Raw genomic sequence first — 21,447 nt, 5'->3', positions numbered from 1 at the left:
GCTTTGCTTTGTTTTTAGTCCAAGTAAACTACTCTACTCTCTACGTATGTATTCTTATAATTATCCCTTTATATCTTGCTTTTTAGTAATCACATTATTCTTTATAAATTAATTAATTGATTAATTTCTTTTAGAGGGTCAGTGCTATAAAACTAGATAAAAACTGATATATATTTCCATTGCTGTATTGAAATAAGTTCTAGAAATCAGCTCGATCGATCATCCATCATGGCACCTATTGGGGTTGAATTGCTTGTTCAAGATCACCATGTAAGTTACCTGATAAAATCTGCAGTGCAATTTTTCTTAACTTTCTGCATGTTAGTTTGATAAATCTGTAGGCAGGCATGCATGCATGTTTTGGTTTGGTTTGAAACTTTTTCATGGTGAAATGAATTGCAGGTAATGATGGATAATGGGATTCTCCAAGTGACGCTATCAAAGCCAGAGGGAATCGTGACTGGAATTCGATACAATGGCATCGATAACTTGCTTGAAATTCGTAACGAGCAATCTAACAGAGGGTATTTTCACAACTTACAACAGTCATCACTTAGAATTCTCAGTGTCCTGATTAATTTGATATATGTTTCATTTATTTATTATGTAGTTAATTTGAATGGAAAATATTGTAGGTACTGGGACCTTGTTTGGAACTCAGCTGCTACTGGAACAACAGGAATATTTGATGTGTACGTCCGATATATTGTTACCCTCTATATAGTATAATCAGAACATCATACAATGTATTCTCAATTATGTGTCCTAATATATCATTGTATAATCTCTAATTTTAAAACAACTGAGTATGAAATTACTATGAATTTCACAACGGGCCACTTAATTGCCTTCTTTTTCTTTTTTGATCGAGGAACTTGGGATTAGAATACTTCCAATACCGAGAAAAGATCATACCATTACCACTATCCTCAAGACCTAGTTGGCTGGTACATAGTTTGAAACTTATATAAGCTAATTAATATAACTTATTACATGAAATATATATATATATATATATATATATATATATAGCTCCTCTCTGTAACAAGAGACCTTTGTTAGCAGGGATCTCATTCTACTATAGCAAAAACGGGACAATAAGGCTCTGGTAGAGCAGAAAAGGGAAACACTGAAATATATAATAGGTCCTATATGGTTAATACATAGTCACTACGCGATGGTCCTATACCTATCCCCTTTCTACGACAGAATTCCTGCTAACAAGCTGCTCCCTCGACAACAATATTAAGTTATAATTTGAATTATTATATCCGTATTCTATTTGGACAAACCATACTCTGTTTGAACAAAGTCACACATTATTGAAACAATTTGCATGCAGGATCAAGGGAACAAGCTTTACGATTATAATGGAAACTGAAGAACAGGTGGAGCTCTCTTTCACAAGGACCTGGGATCCCTCCCAAGAGGGCAAACTCGTACCCTTAAATATTGATAAAAGGTCCTCATTGGCCTATACATATTCATTGCCAATGCATTAAGTGTATATAAGATAAGATCTTGAAACTTACAATATCGATTATTATGATGATCATACGTAAATTTGTAGGTTCATTATGCTTCGAGGTTCTTCAGGCTTCTATTCCTACGCCATTTACGAGCACTTGAAGGACTGGCCTGCTTTCGAGCTTGGAGAAACCAGAATTGCCTTCAAACTCAGAAAAGACAAGTACACAAATTCCTCAATTTTTTCTATATAAGAGCTAACCAAGTAATAACTTTATTATGGTGCTAATCAGTCGTACTGTCCCACTCCATAATATTTCTTATAATTTGAAAGGATCAAATTGTAGGTCATCAATGAAAGAATGCAAAAATTCACCAAAATATGAAACTATTTTGTTATCAAATTGTCATCTAATAAATAGGCGAATACAATGTGTTGACAAACAATGAAATGTTCAGAATCGATCTATGATTACAGTTAATCTAATTGACGATTTATGTGGAATTTTGGATAAAAAGGTTTCACTACATGGCCATGGCGGACAATAGGCAAAGATACATGCCCTTGCCTGATGACCGTTCACCACCGAGAGGCCAAGCCCTGGCCTATCCGGAGGCCGTTCTTCTTGTCAATCCTGTGGAGCCTGAGCTTAAAGGAGAAGTAACAATATTTCCTACCTATATATATTTTCTCATTAAATCTTCTATTTTACTTGAGAACAAAAATTATGAAATAAAACTTTTCTTAAGATGACAGTCTAATTATTTATGATGACAATCTAATTATTTACCCAAGTTAATTGATGCTTAATTAATCAGGTGGATGACAAATACCAATATTCATGTGACAACAAGGATAATAAGGTTCATGGGTGGATATGCACCGAGCCACCAGTGGGGTTTTGGCAAATTACCCCTAGCACTGAGTTTCGATCTGGTGGACCCTTTAAGCAGAACCTCACCTCCCACGTTGGCCCCACCACCCTTGCTGTAAGTAGACCCAAAACTCAACCACTGTCGCATTTGTTACAACGTAACGTTATTCACACTCCAAACTTATCAATCTTGAAATTTATTTCAGTATTGATCGAGAAAATCTATCATCATATATAGGTTATAAGGTTTACATAAATTGCTAATAATTTTGAATTGTACGATCAGATGTTTCTAAGCGCACATTATGCTGGAGAAGATTTGGTTCCAAAATTTGCAGCGGGTGAGGAATGGAAGAAAGTTTTTGGACCAGTTTTCATGTATGTTAATTCAGCATATGAAGGAAATGACCCACTTTCGTTATGGGAGGATGCTAAATCACAGGTTTAATTTACATTAATTAACAGCAATATTAACCAAATTTTGTTTAATTTTCTTTCAAACTCCATATACACACATATATAAAACACATGAACGGTGATGAGTGCATATAATTTAGAGTGACATTTCATTAATTTGAATGGAAATGATTTTCACATACCTATTTTCTCTCCTATAAACCCCCTTTTATTCTTGCTTTTTGAATTGAGTAAATCAACGAAGAATGATCAGGGACATAAATACTGCGGGAATCATTCTCCTTTATTTTAACTAATCAAATTGATGAGTAGTATTGCTTTTGCAGATGATGATGGAAGTCCAGTGCTGGCCCTACAGCTTCCCAGCATCTGAGGAATTTCCCAAGTCACACCAACGGGGTAATGTTAGGGGCAGACTACTTATTCAAGATAGGTACATAACTATACATATTAATTATTTTAGTCATGTCTTAATATTTTTTGAAATTAGCTTGTATTCCAAAACTATGGACACTAAACATGTTTCCGTTTTGAATTTTGGTTATTGTGATATCCAACATCAAGATACGTTAGCAACGATTATATACCCGTCAATGGTGCGTATGTTGGGTTAGCCCCCCCAGGAGACATTGGATCGTGGCAAAGAGAATGCAAGGTGATTGAATTCTACATGTTCAAATTAAGTTCAAACATATAATTCTCAACTTAATTTGCTCTTAATCTCACATTTTATTACAAGTCAGGACTATCAATTCTGGACCACAACCGATGAAGATGGCTACTTTTGCATCAATGGGATACGCACGGGCGATTATAATCTGAATGCATCTGTCCCTGGTTTTATTGGAGATTATCATTACGATGTTGTTATGACTATAACCTCAGGTGGTCCAATTAATTCCCTAATGTTAATTTGTAGGGCTTACTTCTTTCGTTTTGCCTATCAGCTACTAAAGTGTAGAAAAGAAAAAAGGAAACTAACAGTGCAAGCAATGCAGGTTGTGACATTGATATGGGTGATCTTGTATATGAGCCTCCCAGAGATGGCCCTACTTTATGGGAAATAGGCATTCCGGATCGTTCTGCTGCAGAGTTTTATGTTCCCGACCCTAATCCAAAGTACATTAACAAACTCTTCGTCAATCATCCTGACAGGTTAGCTTAGTTATATGCTTCTTGCTGTTATTCATACTTATACGCATATATTCTTCAAGTACCAGCAAATTACAATCCGATATGTGTACACAAAAATACTATGAAAAATTACAAGAATGATTTTGTGTCGGACTGTGATTTTGAAGAAATGAGGAACGACTGGATAGAAGATATGAACTAAGATTTCATTTGGCAGGTTTAGGCAGTACGGACTGTGGGAAAGATACTCAGAGTTGTATTCTGATCAAGACTTGGTTTATACCGTTGGTGTCAGTGACTACAGCAAAGACTGGTTCTTTGCTCAGGTTACCAGGTGTCAATTCTTCCATCCCATACTATATATAATCGATTTTTCTTGATCGACAAGCAATTTGTACGGGTATCATATCTAGCACTAGAAGCAAGAATACCGATTGACCAGTATATCGGCGTAAAACTTATGTCATTTTATTGTTGATTACCATGTGTATAGGAAAAAAGATGATAATAAATATCAAGGAACTACTTGGCAAATTAAATTCAATCTTGACAATGTAGACCAAACTGGTTCCTACAAGCTGAGAGTAGCGCTTGCCTCTGCAACTTTTTCTGAATTGCAGGTATATTTCACAACTCACTATTTAATTGTAATTTCATGATTAAAGTACCATGCATGTATATTAATATATAAATATTTTTTATGTGCGGATAATGTTATATCATCAGACTTGTATTACTAGATAGATGCTTAAATTGTAAGTAGGTATCGTGTGTTCAGAACATAATCAACTTTGTTACCAAATCCACACTAATGTTTTGAGGTGGTTTGGCATGAACATTTTTTTTTTTTTTTAATTTTGCTTTAACTAGTGAATATTAATTCTATATGTTATATATATAGGTTCGGGTGAATGATCCAAAGGCAAATCGCCCTCTATTCACGAGCGGGATGATAGGGAGAGATAACTCAATAGCAAGGCATGGAATCCACGGGCTTTATTGGCTTTACAATGTGGACGTACCAAGCTCTCGGCTTGTCGAGGGAGACAATATAATCTATTTGACGCAACCAAGAAGCACAGGCCCTTTCCAGGGCATTATGTATGATTATCTTCGCTTTGAAGGTCCCTCATCTCCAAGCTCCAAATTATAGATTACCTGCACTTTGTAGAATATTAAAACATTTCTTTTATGGTTAATCAGATTGTACTTCTACTTTATAGCATGACCTGAGATAGCTTTATTAAATAGTAAAAAGCATATTTGGATGGTTGTCCATAATTTCCTGGGAACCCAAAAATACGACAATTCCAAATTGAAGCCACAACCAATTTCATCTCGTCCCTCACGAGTTTAAAACACCTAGCCTTGTTACGAATCTCATACCTACTTGTTGGGATCGAAACTCAAGCAGGCCATGAGTTTTTCGACCATTTTCTGGCAACATGGCAAACAATCCAGGGTCGAGACCACCATCACTGGACTCGCATCGAGGGTGGGAACAAAGCCCAGTCATTAATGCTGGTATTTTGTTGGATGATTTTTTTAGGATTTGCTCACTATATGTACACGACATGCACATGATATGCTCATAGATCTCAGCCAATCCAAAAACCCAGAGCTCACAGCTCTCCCTTCGAAATCAGAAAAATGACATCATCACTTGTCCATATACACTATGTGCACACCACATGCACATCATATGTACAGTACATGCACAAAACTGGAGATCGAGCAACAAGCTGCTTTTCGCATTAATAAGAAACTTTAACGGCAACCTATTGGTATAGTGGATACAATTAAAATATAATTGTTACGTATATAAGGCTACAGTGGCAGTTTGAAAAGTCTTGTTACGTATATCAATCACCACTTAACCATGCACATGGAAAACATGATACTCGTCGTTATTTCATGGACATGCATGATCCTTAATATCCTCTAAACTTTTTCTTAATTTAGTTTTTCGCCGAGGCCAACTAGGTTGTGGTCATACTCTCTAAATTTCAGGGCACAATATATGTGCATCATAACTGGTGAACATTCTCGCTTCTCATATTAAGATGCCATGCACATCATATGCATATTACGGAAAAATTTCCACAAATTTTTGCAATTGGACACTTGAACCATAAATTGTTCTATCCTAGTTTTGTAGCACGTCAAAACCCGAAATTTATTCCACAACCCATATGCCCTAACATGAAACACAAACCCTAATTTAACTTCTAAGTATTAATTCATCTTACAAACAACCCATTTATAATCCTTGATGAAGGAACTTAGAACTAATCCCTAATTTAACTTTCCAGCCAAAACAGAAAATATGGTACAAAACCTAGCTTACTCTTCTCACACCTCTCTCTCATCTCTTTGTTCTAAATCAGAGTATGAGGTCAAGTCAAAACCTAACTCACTATTCTCATCTCTCTTTAGACTTCCCTCCCTTCGAAAGAGAAGCTCAAAGATCTGAGCCCAACCCAGAAACCCATAGCTCATAAAGCTCTCTCAACATCCCTCTCTTCCAAATGAGAAAAATGATGCAATGGACTTCTAATTTTTAGTATTTATATGTGGGTATTTTAGTAATTCTGTTTTGTGCATGGTGTGCATGGCTGATTTGTTCGAGATTAAGAAATTGTCCCATTTTGGGGTATTTTCCTAATTTCTTTGCTTTTCCCATCTCAATTCCATTTCCTTTGTTTCTTGGTTCAAATCCCTTGCTATGCTTCTCCATAATTCTCTCTTGCCTTTGTTTCATTAACTTAATGTTTGTTTCATTAGTAGGTTAAGTTGTTAGTTATTAAGGGGAGAGGGATCAGTATGATCGATCCCGCACCAGAGTGCATAGGCATTATTATTTTCTACTTATAATCAAAGCATGCAATAAATCAAGTCCATTTAAATCTTTCTTGGAGAAATCGACTATTAAGTCATCCTCTGTAAAGGAACTCTTAGTGAATATTTGGGCTACCATCGTAGCCTGCTAGATCTTTGCTTCTTCTCACCATTGGTAACGCTACGAGCCTCTGGTCTAGCCAATATCTTGTTAATCCTGATCGTCTTTTGTGAATGTTCATTCCCTGCATCCTAATCTTTGATATTTTAAATGGCCTTTTTGGCCCATACTTTATGCAATGGCCTTTCTTCTCATAAAGATGGTTGCACCAATAAATGAACTTACCAGTATTATCACTATATGATGCATGAATGCACTATACTTTTTTTTCTTCTGTTTGTTTGGATCACTCTTCATCGATGACAGCCTTCTGAGCCAAGGCGTGTCCTTCACTTCTTGAAGTATTTGGCAGATAAGGATGGTGAACTCCATTTGCTTCTTCTTGGAAAGATATTCATTTGGAAATGCGCGCCTTGTATTTTTCTCCTCTGTGGATATTCCCACCAGAAGTCTTCTGTCTAGCTCCATATAGTGAGGTCCATGCAAACTTCTTCGCAAGGTCAATTGCCTTAACTACTTGCTTAGCATTAGCCATAACAAAAACATCTTCCAAAAATAAGCTTTGATTTATGGCAAGATCTTTGTAGAGAGTGATCAGCTAGTAGGCCACCTTTGAATGTGACTGATGCAATGTTACAATCACATCCCACAATTTTGGCATTTTCTTCTTTAAATCATTTAATGTAACCATGAAGCGATTTGATAGATTTCTTTTGGACAATGACGAGATGGTTTGACAGCTTTTTGACGACCTTGTAAAAGGAATATTCCTTCATAAAATTGAGGATAATATCCTCAAAGTTATTAATCGAACGGGGTTCTGAAGTATGGAACCAGTTTTGTGAAGCTCGTTGCAAAGTCGTTGCATAGACTTTGTGCATCAAAGCATCGTCATCCTAAAGTGTTCCAACTGTCTCCTTGGATCTGAGTCCCCCTAAAACAGTGTAAAGGTGGGAGTTGAAAATCTTCTTATAGGAGCCGTCTGCTCATTCTCATAAGAGAATAGTGAGACAGTCACTCAATCAACTTCCTTGTGTGGGGTATTGATGCGTTATTTTATACGCACACAAACTAAACCCTATTTGTGACAATTGTAGTAATGATGTAAGTAGGGATCGTTCTAACCGGGGATTAACTAGGGGTGCTAATCTAATTTGAAATGACTTTAAAACACAAAAACTAAATGTAAATACTCTTAACAAGACTACTATGACTCAGAATGGCTTTGAAAAACTCAAATTGCCTAAAACAATCAAACTGACTCAAATAGAAACTAGAACTTGATTTAGACGAATTTGAAACTGTTTATGACTCCAAAAGCTTAAAGATACAAAAATAAAACAAATACGAATGATTAAGACTCAACGAAATATGGGGGAAATGTGTTTGGACGATATTAAATTAAATGGACAGAATATAATTAAAGGCAAAATGTAAATATGAATGTGATGAAAATATGGATGATGGAATAGCCAAGGGGTTCTTCTCCACACATGTTATACTTGCATACAATATTGATTCTCAGTTGGTCTTTCGATAAGTTGTGAAACTCAATGCTCCAAGTTAATTAGGTCCGCTTAAATTAACTTTCAGATTTCCCTAAATTCGTTGGATTGAATGGAATACGCATTACAACCAAATTATTCTTAATCAAAGTCCCTAACTATGGAATACGCATGATAGAGACATTCAACAAAGATCATTAAGTTCAATGAAAATTATAAGTGTTGACGAGGCATTCGTTACTATGGAATACGCATGAAACTTATGCCAAGAATTCGTTTAACGCGATTGTTTATAAGCAACCTCCACTACTTGTGAATATAAGTTCATAACGATTAGGTGAAACTCACTTATATTCTAGCGTCATATTCATGCATGAAAATTAAGCTTGCAATCTCAATGAACATACATAAATAAGTTATCAATCAAACAGCTAAACGAATTGAATCCACAACTTATGAAATTCCAACCAAAAGTAATCAATTCATATTGCAAATATAAACATAGTTTCGAATCACCCCCTAGCTAAATGGGGTTTAGTTCCTCATAACCTTGAAATCAAAGAAACAACTAAACATTCCAACAACTCAAACTTGAATTGTATGAACGTTTAGGCACTCTTCTCTTCCATTACAAAACAAAGAAAATTGAATTCAAACATTGAAATCAAAGAAACACCTAAACATTCCAACAACTCAAACTTGAATTGTATGAACGTTTAGGCACTCTTCTCTTCCTCGTTGTTGTGGCACAAGGTCTAAGGTGAGCTTTGGGGATTATGTGAAGTGTTTTGGAGGGATGGGAAGTGGTTGGATAGTGGCTGAAATGGAGGATAAAAACTGCACAGATTGGAAGGATATGCACGTCAATGGATGTGTATTTGTGTGGTGTATTGTGTTGTGAATGAGATCAGATGTCCCTAGGTGATGGGAATGCAAGGGTATTTATAGGAGGAGTGGAGATGTATATGGCTGTTTGTTTAAGGTGTTTGTGGCTGCAATGATGAAGAGTTAGAGCTGGAAATGAAAGGGAAAGCTGGAATGTGGAATGGTGCCCACGGCAAAGTGTTTTGGTGCATGTGTTGGCTGTTTTGTTTGTTGGTTAAAGCTTGTGTTTGCATGTGAATGTTGTTTGTGTGAAGTGTGTGTGAATGCATGTGGATTAAAGAGTGAATGGTGGCTGAAATAATGATGGAAAACAGCTAGGAGAAGTATGGAATGCATGTGAAATGTAAAGGGAAAAGCTGGAAATGGCTAGGAAGGTCACGGCATAGACTTGTTTGTTTGATGATGATGCATGTGATGGGTGGGAACAAAGGGGGAAACATGGCACAAGGGTGCTTGAGTGAATGATTGAATGTGCATGTGGGGTTAGGAAATAAAATCATAACTTAAATGGGGATGATTAAAGGGTGTTGAAAGGTTTTGCATGGCTTTGAAGTGATTGTGGATTGGGCTAGAGTTTAAGTACATGAAATGGACCCAAATTGCTCATCCTTGCATGGCAAGGAATGGTGTTTGTGTTAAGCCCATGGCAAGGTGTTATGTGATTGGGTTAGGGCCATTGTTTTGTGTCTTCAAGTGCATACAAGGCCTTCAATTTCATCCAACACTTGGGCTCCAAGTATAAGCTATCCATCCTTAGCCCAATAGTGCTCCAAAACACTCCACAATTTATCCTTTCGTCAAACACGTCTTATTATCCTGAAAACACACAAAAGAAGCATAAAGGACTAAAATAACTAAAGAAACACAACGTAAATGCACGAGAACAAGCAAAGTAAGTCGCCTAAATATGCTCCTATCAGGTATGCTCAAATTTTTCTTATGTCTAGATGCTCTACGACTTGACGTGGGAGCTAAGGTGCCTGACATCACTCAAAGATACTGAGCGTTCCTTTTGCTGAGGAGGTGAATTTATAGAATTTGCCTCAAAGTGATTTTCTAAGAAATAAGTTTCAGAGTTTCTTAAAATTACCAATAGACTATAGGACCAGAGAGTGGAACCAATCCTCAGCTCCCTTCAGTAATGTTTCAGGTGCCGGTCTAGGTCCAAATCTCTCTTAAACAGCGTGAAGGATGATTGAGAACCTTTGGAGAGGTCGCATCTGCACGATCTCGTCTATGAATGGTAAAACATTTACAGTGGTCGATTGTTTGTGTAGCACTACCTCCAAGTTTTTTTCTGGCCTGAAGTCTCTGATTCATTAATTGAGCAACAATTGTATGTCTTACCAGGATATGATAGATATTCACCTGCTACCATTACTGCTCCATAATTTCACGATGGTCTGTGATCCGCTTCCTACAATTATTAAACTAGAGAATTGGTGGAGCTTACTTCTGACGAACCATCGTGTTATTTCTCCTCGTAGATGGTGCGCTAACGTGATTCTTAGAGCACCCCTAAAACCAAGGTGGGAGTGAATGATATGCCTGAGCTCTGTCCATTATGAAAACTTCACTAGGGACCGAGTCAAGTATGAAAACTGGCCCTAGACCCAATGCGAGAAGGCACGTCGAAGCAAAGGCCTAGCCTAGAATGAACACTCCTTAATGCTTCACTCATCAATATGTGATCTTTATCCCTTTCTGCTAGATGGTCTCTAAGCTCCTGACTCTGCTGCTAATAGGTGGGAATTATGTTGCCTATGACTTCTTTTCCTAGCCGTCTATGAAATAGTGACTCCCGCTCGATCTCCCTTTGATTTTACAAGCCAAGATCAAAGTCACGAATGAGATTGGTATGAGTAAGGAGTTAATTAAGCATCCTTATCTACTAACTGAGCGTCATGGTAAAGTCTGTAAAATGAATAGTGTTAGGCCATACTCATAAACCATCTCAAACCGAATGTGCTACACATAGTCCCCTCGATAATTTATTAGTTTTAAGTTTATATTTTAAATTTATTGGTTAATTTAATTAAACTACTTTTGGATGTTTTCAATATAACAATATAATTCCTTTTGAAAATGTATATTAATAAATGTCAAGTGTATGTATATATATATATATATATAGGGAATTGTTATTAGCACTCCAAAAATCTCATTCTACACTCCTCACAAGTGTATTTTTCTTTCTAATTATAGAAAGTTTGGAGTGCCAAATGAGATTTTTGGAGTGCTAATAACAATTCCCTATATATATATGTGTGTATATATATATATATATATTGTTATGAATGATGAAATAGTTGTTACAATTTGATGCAAACAAAAAAAGGTTTTTATCACAAATGATCCTTGAGATTGATCAAACTCATCATTTTAGTCCCTCACTTTCAAAATCAATCAATATTGTTCTTGACATTCTCTACCCCACATCAATTTGGTCATTCCGTTAGTTTGTATATGTGAGACCCACAAATCCAATGAAATGGTGACACATGGACTACACAAAATAAGGGTTGTTATCGCAAATAGTCCCTGACATCAATCCAACTCCTCATTTTGGTCCTTGAGTTTCAAACATCAATAAATTTGGTTCTTGACTTTCACTACCGCACATCAAGTTAAAATTTCATCAATATTTTTTGTTTATGTGCTGATGTGATCCCACTAATTCAATCATATGACTCCACATGGATTAACTAGAAGAAACTATTTTTTTTAAGAGTAAACCAAATGACGAGTATTCTGTGTTGACATTTTTTTGGCATCCTACAACCCCAATAAGAAAAAATTCAATCTAAATTCAATAAAATCGAATCCAAATTGAATTCAAATTTGATAGGACTATAACCAACTAGAGAGAAAGAGGAGTGAGTTCAGGGGACCAAGTACTTCAGTGGTGTCATGGTGCATTCTTTTTCTTTTTTAGCATACCTAATGAAGACGACAATGACTTTTATTTTCTTTTAATTTGGTTTTTAGTTTCTTATTTTACTGTTAGTTTTAAATCTTATAAAAAAAATAGTTTCTTATAGTTAATTCACGTGGCGCCATATGATTGGATTAGTGGGACAAAAAATATTGACAAAACTTTAAAAGAAGGATTAAATTGACGTGCGGTATTGAAAATCAGGGACAAAATTTTTCGATTTTTGAAACTCAGGGACTAAAATGAGGAGTTGGATCAATGTCATGAACCATTTGCGATAAAAACCCTTATTTTGGGCAATCCACGTGTCACCATTCCATTGGATTTGTGGGTCCCACATACAAACTAACAAAATAATTGACAAAATCTTTACGGAATGACCAAATTGATGTGGGATACTGAATGTCAAGAATGACATTGATTGATTTTGAAAGTGAGGGACCAAAATGATGAATTTGACGAAAATTGGTAGATTTTATACAAAAAAAAATGGGTACATTTTATACATTAAAAAAATGGGTACATTTTATATGTAAAAAAAGCGGGTACATTTTATATAGAAATCAATGTGTACATTATATATAAACAACAATGAATACATTTTAGATTAAAAAATAAATAGATTTTACATTAAAAAATAGATGCATTTTACATATAACTAGTACACTTTTTAAGAAATATGGGTACATTATAAATAAAGTATGGGTACAAACAAAAGGTGAAAAAAAATATGAGTACAAACAAAAAATTTTAAAATATGGGAGCAAAATATTAATATATGGGTACAAATTAAAACTATAAAGAAAATTGGTACAAATTAAAAATGAGTACAAACTAAAAATAAAAATACATGATACAAAGTTTAGTCATAAATATAAATATATCAAATGTGACGTTTCTAACACTAAATGAATATATTTAAAAATAAAATTTAATTATTTTGACATGTAAAAAGACGTTTAAAATCTAAGAACTTTGACCAAAAGTTGAAAACAAAAAAAGTTTTAATCAATGAAGTAGAAAAAGGAAAAAGAAATGAAACCTGAGATATAAACTTAGCATCACACACTTCCTTCCCCACAATCGGCCATAAGGCTAAAGTTGGGTCTTGTGTTAAATTAAGTCATTTAAATGGCTTAAGTTAATTCTATTGGATTGGACTTAACAACCTCAGTCAAACCCGAACCATTTTGAAGCCGAACCACTCTATTTATCCTTTATAATAATTAATTAAAGTCTTAATTATGTATTTCCCTTTTCGTATGTATCATTTTCTAATCTTTTAACACAAGAATAGAGTGTGTGATGAATTAGGTATAATCAATATGCTGTGAAAAAGATTCAGAATCCTTTGATTATTTTAACGGATTGAGCGACTCCTAAATGTATTTCATAGTCAACAAGTTGATATACAATTACAAAGGAGAATCTATTTCATTGTATTTATTATGTAGTATGATCCTTCTCTAATACAATGGTTCTAATCACTTTAAATAGACCAATATCATGTCACTTGCCTAAGTGATATTTTTCATGATTACATAATGAGGTCACTCTAACCAAAGACTTCGGAATCATTCACTTGAGCATTTGCCTCCCAGTTCGGAGGTTAGTGATCTCTTGTTGAGTATTCGTTTGTCTCCATAAATGTCTCAATCAATTGCAACGATGTCTTGATTATACCCTGATTAGAGCACAACATTTAACAAATGCAAAGATGAATCTATTCACTAGACAACTACAAAACCTTAGGTCTAAGGATTAATGCTACACTATGCTTTAAAATATTTTACTAACATGAATATATGTGTAACAAACATCTATATAAGATCTTCTTTTATCGATCGCATTCAGTAAACAATCTCTATTGAGCACTACATATCTACATTAGTGTCACTACACAACGATAATGAAACACACAATCATATATCAAATAAATACTAGTTTTTAGCTGGTGGTTAATGCTCAATTGAAAACCAATGAATATGAACATTTTAGAATATCATTATTAGGTTGTTGGTTCATCAATCCGTCCCATAGATTGCATTCCGATTACTGCTTCTTTTTTTTTTGGACTAATTGTTATATTAATAATATGAACAATTACTTTGCCCGATAATTATATTAGAGCTGAATATTATGAGATAAAATACATAAACTAATTACAACTTAATTGGCCTTATCGGCTATGTATAACACAATTCAATACTACGAGAGAGTCTAACAGAATAATCTTTCAGTATGATTCCCACTTTAACAATAGTCATCACAAGAGATCTTATTTCATTTAACCTAACTTTTGACTCCATGATTTTTATCCATTGTAGCAAATAAATAAACTTCCTAAAAGTCAAAATATGAATATGATTAGATACATTATTCCAAATTTTTGGGGGCATTAACTTTTGTTTTTTTTTTTTTTTTTGGTCAATTGTCCATTAACTTTCATGTCAAACGTAAACAAGTTCCATAGTTTCCCCTTAAAAAATACAATAAATTAATTTGAAAGCAAATCAAAGCAACGAAAGAAAAATGCATCTCTCTCTAAATCGGATCCACACAACGGTTTTCCTAACATGTACAGCATAAATGACTTTTACTGATTGGATCTTCTTTATTAATATAGACGTTTCTTCCCCAAACCATCTTTAAACATATATATACACACACATATTATATATATATATATATGCATATACTGATATACATACACAATCATATAAATATTTATGTATGTATGTGTGTGTGTGTGTGTGTGTGTGTGTGTGTGTGTGTGTGTGTGTGTGTGTGTGTGTGTGTTAAGAATGTTTATGAGTTTATGAGTAGGAGAGGGTTTGTATACTTTTTCCACCAACGACTAGTTAGTGCATGCTCGTTTGGTTCACCAAACACAGAGTGGAGGCGAGGCGACAAAGTAAAGAAATCACAAGAGAATATATTGTTCACGGAAACTCGGCCACAAATTGACGTCCCGATCACGGGCCGGCGTTTCACGGTTCACATGTCGACCTTTCATGTCAGATTAGGCTGGGTACCAACCGGCAACGTTTTTTGGGCTTCCGAATCGACATGTCACTGTTTGGCAAAATTGTGCACCATCATTCTGTTCATCCAAGCCATGAATTTCCTAGCTGCTGCACAAAATAGTACGAGCGGCCTACAGTTGCATATCCGTGATAAAGAGGTGAGTTTATATTTTTTCAGAATATTGAATTTTGTATACCCTTCTGACTAACGGTGTCGTTACTTTTCTATTATTATTATTATTCATTTGGCAGGTGGTGCTGGAAAATGGGATTCTCCAGATGACGCTATCAAAACCAGGAGGGGTGGTCACCGGACTACAATATAACGGCGTCGACAATTTGCTTGAAGTTCTTAACGAGGCTCCCAATAGAGGGTATGGCGGTCTCTTGCTACAAATATATGGTCTTTCTTGCATTGGTGATTTCATACATTTTTATTAGGGATTTTTTAAATAAAAAATTAATTTAAATATACTACAGTTTTTTTTTTTTTAGTTTTTTTTTATGAATATGCATTTGTAACTTTCTTCATTCAATGAATGAAATGTCGTAATTCAAACAATAATAATTTCTTGATAGACCATGGTATTAATTATTATGTATATTATTTATTCTGTAGGTACTGGGACCTGGTTTGGACCGCACCAGGAATTACAAGAAAGAAAGGAGCATTTGATAGGTACGTTTACTTATTTGTAAAGTATTTATGGTCACTCAATAAAGCTTAATAGTAACAATATCGCTTATAATTTGGAAATGGAAATTATTTCTGGATCTGATTTGCTTGATAATGCATGTATATATGCTATAATATATTACAATATATTACCAAAAGTAAATAGAAGAATGTTCAATTGGTCTTGATTATTTATTTGGTCCCTTCAGAGATATCGGATAAAATTGGAACGATCCTGATTATTTATTTGTGTTATGAATTATTTAAAAAAAATACGATTATTGGCAGGATTGAAGGAACCAATTTTTCAGTTATAGTGGAAACTGAGGACCAGATAGAGCTTTCATTCACCAGAATGTGGGATCCCTCTCTAGAGGGCAAGCTTGTTCCTTTAAACATAGACATAAGGTCAGTTTTAAAGGGAAGAAAAATAAAATAAAAGGAATAGCTAGTGAATTTTTTAATTATTTGATTATTTTGTGACAAAATAATTTCTATTTTAAGGTTTGTTATGCTTCGCAACTCGTCAGGCTTCTACACTTACGCTATTTATGAACACTTGAAGGAATGGCCTGCTTTCAACTTGACCAACACGAGGACAGTGTTTAAGCTCAGAAAAGATAAGTAAGTTTCACTTTTAATTATAATCAAATAATATATGACTGACCAAAATAAAAAAAAACGTCAAATCGATATGCACACATGAAATTAGCTATGAAATTAGCCAAGTTTGTCTAGAATAGTGTACACTCTAATCTCTGCCTTTCATGTTTAAATCTTCCTCATCTAGTTTAGATTACAATGTTCGCTTGTATCATAAAAAATAAAAATAAAATCCAATCATATATTGGATAATTTATACTCTTTATTTCACTTTTTTTTGTTAACTATAGTGACTTGATTTCTGCCTAAACTTCTAATATAATTGGCCCATTTTTATTCTCGTTCTTTAATATTATAAGTGCAAGGGTCACAAATTGAAATGTGTTAAGTCTAATAAAGTAAGCGAAATTCTTTCTAAGGAGTAAACATAATTTAAAAGTAGGTGAGTTGATAACTAAGAACTAATTTGATTTGACTAAGAAACAAACATGCCATACATAGTTTGATCATTTTTCAAAGAACATATCATATTTTATGAATTTATAAACTGTAGTCTGATCGAAAAGACGAATGTGCCTTCCCGTGAACAGACCTGAAGATGATTATAGCACCAATATGGAGGCATTAGGTAGTCTCTAGGTCAACATATAATTCGCACCGAGTTGGTGGAATTTAGTTAGGTTTATCATGAATTGACAACTACTTAACAAAGCATATTGCCCAAGTGTAACCCGTTGATAATTACATGACTCGAAATTTTTATTATTTTAGGGCTTGTTTGGAAAGACTTTTAAAATTACTGAAAGCGTTTTTTGTAAAAATATTTTTGAAACTAATACTTAACAAAAATCCAAGTGCATCTTGAAAATACTTTTACGTGCTTCCTGCACACTAGTGTTTTTACATCCCAAAATCAATTTTACCAAAAACAATTTATGTCATTCTAAAAACACTTCCAAACAAACTCTTAATTAATTAGTTAATGGTCATTTATGCAAAATTCACCTAGCATAAAACTAATTTTATTTCATTATTTTGTTTTCATTTTCTTATTAATCTTTGCGTAGGTTTCATTACATGGCAATATCAGACAAAAGGCAAAGATACATGCCACTTCCAGATGATCGGTTGCAAGGAAGAGGCCAAGCCTTGGCTTACCCAGAGGCAGTCTTGCTTGTCAATCCCGTGGAGCCACAGTTCAAAGGAGAAGTATTAATTTCTTCTAACAATCATTTTTCCTATTGCCACTTAAAAAACCAACTTCCCTACAAGTCCAACAATTAGAACAAAAAAAGAAAACAATTTTTTTCTACTTGCTATTTGAGTCTCATTCTCTTACCCATTTGTTGATTAAGAATTTATAGTCACTCACTCTTAAATTTAATATTAATGGTCAAAATTAAAACATTAAAACACGTCATATTATTCTCCACTTTTGATATTATACTAAAATGGATAGCCATGCATGTAACAGTTACTTATGCAAAAAATCTACTGTCAGCAAGGTATATACTTGTATGGGACGCTATATTAGTCGATTTTTATTGTGTTATAGCATACATGTCAAGTTGTTAGACAAGAAAGCATCTTCAATCACATAATTAACAATTCACGGAGTTTCTATATCTGTTGGATTGATTGTCTTTCTCTGTTTGATTTAGGGATTTGATTTGGTCTATTTTTACAGGTAGATGATAAGTATCAATACTCAATTGAGAATAAGGACAATAGGGTTCATGGATGGATATCCACTGAACCACCCGTGGGATTCTGGCAGATTACTCCTAGTCAAGAGTTCAAATCTGGTGGGCCCTTCAAACAATGCCTTACTTCCCATGTTGGGCCAACCACCCTAGCTGTAAGTACGCTTCTTTTTCTTCATTTTTATTTTAAAGCAAACTTGACTCCTGCCTTTTAAATTCATTCATACATATTCTTCAACTATGGCTACATTGTATAATTTTTTCCATATATTATAACATAAATGATGTTATAAAATAGTCAAAATGAGAGAACGTTTGTTAGAGATTGAAGTGGAATGAGAGTGTTGTATATTGTATTACGGCTATACAACACATGCCGCTTTACTATGTGGACTATCCAGAATTAATAGTACAACACTACTTCTTGACCCTTAGTTTATAAAAAGTGGAAAAAAATCCTACAGAAGAAAAAGGTTACAACTTTATTTGGATCATTGAGATAGTGTTAAATGCGTTTATGTTGATTCATTAAAACCTTAATAAGAAAACCTCAAATGAAAAAATCTTAGTCGAAGAAATAAAAGTACAACATGCATATATCTTGGATGATCTCCCTAGTATCTCTCCTTGATTTTCGCATTCTTATTACATATTTAACATATTAGACTGTCTAATTAATTGACAAAGAAACACTTTAGAAGAAAGAAGAAAACATTCCTCACAACTCTATTAGCAATACTGATCATCTGTTTGTCACGGAATCATCAGATATTTCATAGCACCCATTACTCTGGAGCGGAGTTGATAATAGAATTTAAGCCCAGTGAGCCATGGAAGAAAGTTCTTGGCCCCATTTTTATCTATCTTAATTCTTTGGTGACTGAAGATGACCCACCTCAGCAGCTATGGGAGGACGCTAAGCAGCAGGTTAATATCACAAGAAAAAGCAAATTAAGTATATACAGTTTTTTTTTTGTATTTCTAAAAAACATTAATGGATTGAACTGTGAATTTGCAACATTTTTCAGATGGAAACTGAGGTTCAAAGCTGGCCATACGACTTCCCAAGTTCAGAAGACTTTCTATCATCGAATCAACGCGGTACTGTTACCGGCAGATTACTTGTACGCGACGGGTAAATGACTGTTGCATATTAACCTTACTAATCACCATTTAATTTTTTAGGGTGTCTGTCTCTAATTAAGGAAAATTTAACTTAACATCAATATGTTTGTGTAGGTATATCAGTACTGAAGACATATTCGGAAATGGTACACTGGTAGGGTTGGCAGCTCCAGGAGATGCTGGATCATGGCAACTAGAATGCAAGGTATATATTTAATTCTCAAATTTCCATACGATATTAACACCTTGATATATAGGTTGATATTCAGAGTCCCCTCATTCCAAAATATTATAATATTTTGTCTCTCTATGATATAGCAATCTCAGCAATGATAATATTCTTACAGGGTTACCAATTTTGGACCAAAGCAAACGATAAAGGCTTCTTCTCTATAAGTGGAATACGTCCAGGGATCTATAATGTTTATGCATGGGTTCCTGGTTTTATTGGTGACTATCGACATGATGCTGAAGTAACTATAACTCCAGGTCTTGTTTTACTCTTGTTTCATTTCTATTCAATAATATGTTCTTGTTTTTGCTTTTTGTTTTTGGTGTGCAAAATATATAGATACGTGTAATATTATTTTCTACACATTTTCTGTTTTCACGTAATTAGGTTAACTCTAGTAGTTATATATGCATCCTATACGTACAAAGAAAAATATATTGTCATTTGTGAGTTGGGTTGAGAACGTCGTGAGGCAGTTTGATTAGTATCTACCGTTTGTGTATTGATCAATGATCATAGTTTTATAAATTCACTATGTATGGTATCTAAAATGTAAATAAAGCTGCAGGTTGTAATGTTGATGTGGGTACACTTGTATATGAACCTCCAAGAAGTGGCCCAACTTTCTGGGAAATAGGCATCCCAGACCGAACTGCAGCGGAGTTTTATATTCCTGATCCTAATCCAAACTACATTAACAAACTCTACGTCAATCACACTGACAGGTTTGCATCTTCTTGCAAATAATTTTCTTCTCAAACCTAAAATTTCTAGTTTTAATCACAAGCTAGCTATATATATTATGAAATTCAGATTTCTCTGTGGTACTTGACAGGTTTAGGCAATATGGATTATGGGAAAGATATGCAGAACTGTATCCTTACAATGATTTGGTTTACACAGTGGGTGTTAACGATTATCGAAAAGATTTTTACTTCGCTCAGGTTACTAGGTAATTAATTTACTCACAAATTATGTATATGTCGCAGCATTAGGGCATGTTATGTTATCAGAAAGTTTAATATGTTCTTTTAGTTTTTTTTTTTTACAAGAAGCGATAGAAAAATGTAATCTTCCTCTTTTTAACATCGAGATTTTCATTTGCTAATTTCTAATATTCAGCTAATTAAGATCTTATGTTTTTCCTCCAGGAAGACAGGTAATAACACATACCAAGGATCAACATGGCAGATTAAGTTCACACTTGACACTGTGGGCAAGAACAATACCTACACATTACGAATAGCACTGGCAACAGCACATGTTTCTGAATTACAAGTAGTACTTGCTCACTCTTACAACTTCATAACCATTAACAGAAATGCCATTATATTTTTACTGAGAAAATTTTGTTTGATTATCTCGTCGTCAAGGTTCGGATCAACGACCTAGAAGCGAGCAATCCTCTATTTTCTACAGGACAAATTGGAAACGACAATACGATAGCAAGGCATGGAATTCATGGGCTGTATGGGTTGTACAGTGTCGGCATTCCAGGTGCTCAGCTGCTGGAAGGGAACAATACCATTTTTCTAACTCGAGCATTGAGTATAAGTCCTTTCCAAGGAATTATGTACGACTATATTCGTTTAGAAGGTCCCGCTTCTTCCAACAACGAAAGTCTGGGAACCAGTTCTTCGGAATATAAATAAAAAAATATAAATCATTCATTTTCTTGGAACCCTAATATAAATCAAAATTTCCCTAAAATGTTGGGAACTTGGAGGCTTTTTCCTGTGGTTCTTTTTCGGGTGCCTTTGTTTTAGTGAGAGGCGACATTTTTCTTGGTTGAAACAGACAAAACAATGTCGTCTTCCAGATTGGTGCAGAAGATTTGAACTCTCCAGATTGAAGGGTTCGAATAAGAAAGGCATCCAGATCCAGCTCTCTGGAGGATCCACTCTC

The 21,447-nt window shown here is 34.6% G+C and overlaps 1 protein-coding gene and 1 pseudogene across 2 annotated transcripts; both read left to right on the top strand.

Annotated features, from left to right (window-relative positions):
* Positions 1-402: 402 nt before the first annotated feature.
* LOC137716855 (uncharacterized) lies at positions 403-5,047 on the top strand. 2 transcript variants are annotated; one of them, XM_068456221.1, is made up of 14 exons: positions 403-524; positions 636-692; positions 1,343-1,462; positions 1,571-1,690; positions 1,987-2,128; positions 2,287-2,457; positions 2,629-2,784; positions 3,086-3,192; positions 3,324-3,414; positions 3,503-3,644; positions 3,758-3,914; positions 4,111-4,227; positions 4,387-4,513; positions 4,795-5,047. In XM_068456221.1, exons 1-14 carry the CDS (start codon positions 406-408, stop codon positions 5,044-5,046), a joined length of 1,878 nt encoding a protein of 625 aa, XP_068312322.1. In that variant the 5' UTR covers positions 403-405; the 3' UTR covers position 5,047. The 2 variants fall into 2 exon arrangements, with proteins under 2 accessions (XP_068312322.1, XP_068312329.1); XM_068456228.1 differs by having other exon boundaries at positions 409-524; positions 3,503-3,714; positions 3,750-3,914.
* A 9,998-nt stretch (positions 5,048-15,045) lies between these two features.
* On the top strand, positions 15,046-21,421 carry LOC137717711 (uncharacterized; annotated as a pseudogene).
* The last annotated feature ends 26 nt before the right edge of the window (positions 21,422-21,447 follow it).

Source organism: Pyrus communis, chromosome 1 (genome assembly GCF_963583255.1).
Source record: "Pyrus communis chromosome 1, drPyrComm1.1, whole genome shotgun sequence".
Classification (NCBI taxonomy): Eukaryota; Viridiplantae; Streptophyta; class Magnoliopsida; order Rosales; family Rosaceae; genus Pyrus; species Pyrus communis.
The sequence above is the reverse complement of the archived record's forward strand: the minus strand, read 5'-3'. Positions and strand labels throughout refer to the sequence as shown.

What these genes read in the sequence shown, in the direction of transcription:
- LOC137716855 (XM_068456228.1), top strand. Translation starts at nt 409, where the DNA reads ATGGATAATGGGATTCTCCAAGTGACGCTATCAAAGCCAGAGGGAATC. An exon ending in TTCAAACTCAGAAAAGACAA is followed by an intron (nt 1,691 to 1,986) that starts GTACACAAATTC and finishes TTGGATAAAAAG; the next exon opens with GTTTCACTACATGGCCATGG. An exon ending in TTTGCCTATCAGCTACTAAA is followed by an intron (nt 3,715 to 3,749) that starts GTGTAGAAAAGA and finishes TAACAGTGCAAG; the next exon opens with CAATGCAGGTTGTGACATTG.